This window comes from Suillus paluster (assembly GCF_016628075.1).
Source record: "Suillus paluster strain FC165 chromosome Unknown EDB91scaffold_223, whole genome shotgun sequence".
Taxonomy (NCBI): domain Eukaryota; kingdom Fungi; phylum Basidiomycota; class Agaricomycetes; order Boletales; family Suillaceae; genus Suillus; species Suillus paluster.
The window spans coordinates 22,894-27,134 of NW_024537783.1; the positions used below are offsets into that span (position 1 = coordinate 22,894).

General features: G+C 45.6%; 1 protein-coding gene across 1 annotated transcript; it reads right to left on the reverse strand.

The window, feature by feature from the left end:
* Nucleotides 1-725: 725 nt before the first annotated feature.
* EDB91DRAFT_1340615 (uncharacterized protein) lies at nt 726-1,557 on the reverse strand (the record flags this gene model as incomplete). Its single annotated transcript, XM_041325721.1, has 5 exons — nt 726-779; nt 810-829; nt 883-1,039; nt 1,111-1,203; nt 1,533-1,557. The coding sequence occupies 5 exons, from the start codon at nt 1,555-1,557 to the stop codon at nt 757-759; spliced, it is 318 nt and encodes a 105-aa protein (XP_041169049.1). The 3' UTR covers nt 726-756.
* Between the last annotated feature and the right edge of the window lie 2,684 nt (nt 1,558-4,241).

Below are 4,241 nucleotides of genomic sequence, written 5' to 3' on the forward strand. Positions count from 1 at the left end.
ACAACTAAATTATAAGCTACACTATAGAGCCTGTGATGGCAATCAAGAAAAGGAATACGAGGTCAATGTTGAACATCCAACACACCCCCTCAACGAGACAATGAAAACAAGAGATGAAACAGAACATTTGTCTCAGTGAGACACAAGCGCGAGACTGGAATGATGATGGATGAATGCAGGATGGGGTAAGAGTTTGGTGAATATGTCGGCAGTATTTTTATGAGTTGACAGCCAGATGAGCAGGAATGTCTTATCTTCAATGTGACAACGGATGAAGTGGTAATGGAGATCGATGTGTTTCATTTGAACGTGATTTGCAGCCTCCTTTGATAGAGCAATGGCACCAGCATTGTCTGTGAATAGCTGTAGCGGTAGGGGTAGAGGGATGCTGAGACATCCGAAGAAGGACTGGAGCCAGAGGCCATCTTGAATAGCCGAGGTGAGCACCATATATTTTGCCTCCATCAGGAAAATGTGGTAAGGCTATATAGCCACCCATAGCGCTATAGACTGCTATACAGACTCCATAGCCCTATAGCTCGTATAGCCAAGTGCCCAATTGTGCAGGCTTACTACACCAGTGTATAGTGCTATATAGCTCTATTAAAGTTGCTATAGCTGGGTGGAACATACCACAACTATTGTAGCTATTATAGCTCAAAACACAAAGCAAAAATTTCTCTTAATAGCTGTTTGTTGCCATGATAGTGTTCTCAAAATTAAAAAAAACGAAAATTCCAAATTATATTTCAACTACTACAATACATGTAAACTAATAACTACAAAACAGGCAAAAATGCGAAAATTACAGGAGGAAGAGGCAAGAGAACTAGAAGGAAGAATCAGAGAGGAAAGATGAATACAAAAAAAAGAAAGACTTACCAAATAGTGAAAATTGCGAAAATTCTTGAGGGAAGAGGAGGGAAGGGAGCTAGAAGGAGAGGATCAGACAGGAGGAAGTGAGAGTCAGAGAAAAGACTTGCCAAATGGTCAAAAATGCGAAAATAGTTGGGGGGAGGAGGAGCAGGAGGGAAGAGAGCTAGAAGGAGAGGGTTAGAAAAAAGATTAGTCAAATAGTCAAAAATGCGAAAATTATGGAGGGAGACTTACCAGAGTTCAAAGCACCAGCACCAGTACCAGCACCAACAACATCAACACCAAGAGAAGGATAGAGAAGCAAGAAGAAGAGAAGAGAGGCAAAAACTCGAAAATTGTAAGAAAAATATGGAAGATAATCTAATGAGGGGGCAGTGGGGGGGGAAGGAAAGAATGGGAAAAGACTTGTTGGTTGACCGCATTTTTGCTTACATAAGCAGTGCCAAACAAAGCCACAACACAAGACTTGGTGAATTTTCGAGTTTTTGGTTAATAGGACTAGGATTATGACAGTAAGAAAAAGACAATGAAATTGACTGTTAGCATTAGGATTTTGAATACACATAAGGTGAATTTTCGCATTTTTGCTTACATAAATAAGGTGTACCTTAACACTTTTGAACCCTTCAATTCCAAGTATTTTCCTTATAACTCACTAAGATCTTGACCTATTGAAGTCATTAGACTATGGATAGACTTCCCTTGACAAGGACTACAACTTTGATTTAATCGAAAAAAGTTCCCATGGTCAAGTTGCTTTCTTGAACCCTTCAATTTCGAGTATTTTCCTTATGACTCACTAGGATCTTAACCTATTGAAGTCATAAGACTATGGATAGACTTCCCTAGACAAGGACTACAACTTTGGTTTTCATCGAAAAAAGTTCCCACGGTCTACTGGGGTCTATAGTTGTTGAAATGTTTTACTTCTAAATACACTTACCAAACTTTATGGTAATATATAGACTTTCATGATGTCTATACTGGTCTATAGTGCTGTGATAGCTTGCCATAGACTGTATAGAGCTGTGGTGTGCTATCGGGGCTATATAGAGGATGGTCCTCTATATAGAGATATAGTTTTTCCTGATGTCAGTGGACAAAAGAGCCTGAGTGGTTTGCTTCTTCGTGGAGTGGGAGACGGGACCACCATTGAAAAACCAGACATATCCCAAGATTGATATGTGGTCCTCAGGACACGAGGCCTAGTCAGAGTCAGAGAACCCATGCAGACTAGGGTTGATTCCTACACCCCCGTAATGTGCGCAAAGGGTTCTCGTACCAGCAAGATAACGAAGGACGTGTTTGGCGGCTGTATAGTGTTTGGGTTCGGTGGAGACGTTGTACTGTGCCAGTTGCATGACAGTAAGGGCGATATCGGGATGAGTATACATGGCAAGGTAGAGGAGTTCCCCGATGAGTTTGCAATATTTGGTCTGAAGGTCATTGACGTGAGGGAAAATGTCAGTTGGATGGCCAAAAGGAAAGGTGGGGTCCATAGGCAGTGCTACTGGGTTGCAATCTGACATGCCATGCTCCGCCAGCAGATAGCCGATGTAGTCCTCTTAGTGCATCCATAGTTTGCAAGTCTGACAATTGCAGATGAATTGAACGCCAAGATATTTCATGACAGGTCCAAGGTCAGTGATACTGAAACATTCAGCAATTTGCGCTTTTGTTCGGTCGAGGAAGGTGCAATTGTTAGACCCCGCGAGTCCGTCGTTGATGTGCCATGTGATGATGCAAATTATTCTCACCCCCTTGCTGTTGACATGATCAAAAATGAAAACAGCGTAGTCAGTGTCGCAGCGTAAGAACCCGAGATGTGAGAGGACTTCGCAGAGGAGTTCATACCAATCATATGCAGCCTGCTTGAGACCATAGAGAGAGGAAAGGAGATGGGCAACTAAGCAGAGACCATTGGGACCAGCGTGCTCGAAGCCTGGGGGTTGACACATGTAGACGTCTTCCTGGAGTTTTCCCCATAAGAAGGCACATTTCACGTTGAAGCAGTCTAGTTCCCAATTGTTGGCTGCAGCATAAGCGGAGAGGACGCAGATAGAAGTGGACTTGGCCACCGGGGCAAAGGTGCATCCGAAGTCAACTCCCAGAATCTGGGAAAAGCCCTGGGCTACCAGTTGCGCCTTGAACACAGGTCCACCCTTAAGATCCTCCTTGAATTCCAGTACCCAACAGCACCTGATGGCGCAATGGTTGTCAGGCAATGGTACAAGTTCATATACCTTCATTTCTGACATCAGGTTCATCTCTTTGTGCATTGCGGCTAACCAGTGGTCGTGGTCTGGACAACGCAGCGCCTCGTCATAAGTTGCAGGGGGGACCTTGAGATTGTAACCAGGGGACAGAGGGTTCCGGCGTGTGTCACTGCAGATGGACAGACAAGCCATTTCCATGACAATGAGGTTAGCGATGACCTTGGGGAAGCCAATCTCATCATCGTCAGGGTTGATTGCATCAGGGTCGACAACTGCAGGAGGTGGACGGTCAGGCATGCGAGCGGGAACATCAACGATCGGTGTGACAGGTACAAGAGCATCTGAGGAAGGTGGTGGAATGCCCGTGAGACATGCGATGCGAACCTTGCGTTGTCGAGCAAGACATGCTTTGTCAGCAGCAATGCGACCTTTAAAGAGTTGGCCCTTCTCAGTTAAGATTGGGATGTGACCTGAACGACGAATGATGTCAGCGTGAGGAGGTTGAGGCAGGACAATGATGGTAGGAGGGGGTGCCAGCAGGAGTATAGCATCATCATCTTCATTGTCGCTGTCAGGGAAGGGGCGGTTGGACAGTCCTTCATTGAAGATGACATCACGTGAGTTGAAGAAAGCTCCAGTGACAATGTTGCAACATCTCCAGGCTTTGACGCCTGGGGGGTATCCCATGAAGATGGCTTCTCGAGAGCGAGGTCCAAGTTTCTGCTGTAGCTCTGTCGGGATGCACGCGAAGCAACGAGCACTGAAAACGCGTAGGTGGCCCAGATTTGGTTGAGTGCCGTGCAGCATCTCATATGGGGTCTTCCCCACAGGTAGTGCACACGATTCTGTCCAATTAAATAGATAGCATGCGGTGAGAGCCACCTCACCCCACAAGGAACCTGGCAAATGGGCAAAGTCCAGCATCGCATACATATGACCTTCAATTGTACACATCACCCTCTCTGCTTTCCCATTCTGCTGATGAGCCTGGGGAGCAGAGCGTTGACACTGGGCACTGGTTTGCTCAAGATCCACTGTAAAGGCGTCATTGATAAATTCCACGCCATTATCGGAACAAAAAATCTTTACACACCGCCCGGACAAGTTTTCCCAGCAGGTGCGCGGTGCATGCCAGGCGTCCAGAGACTG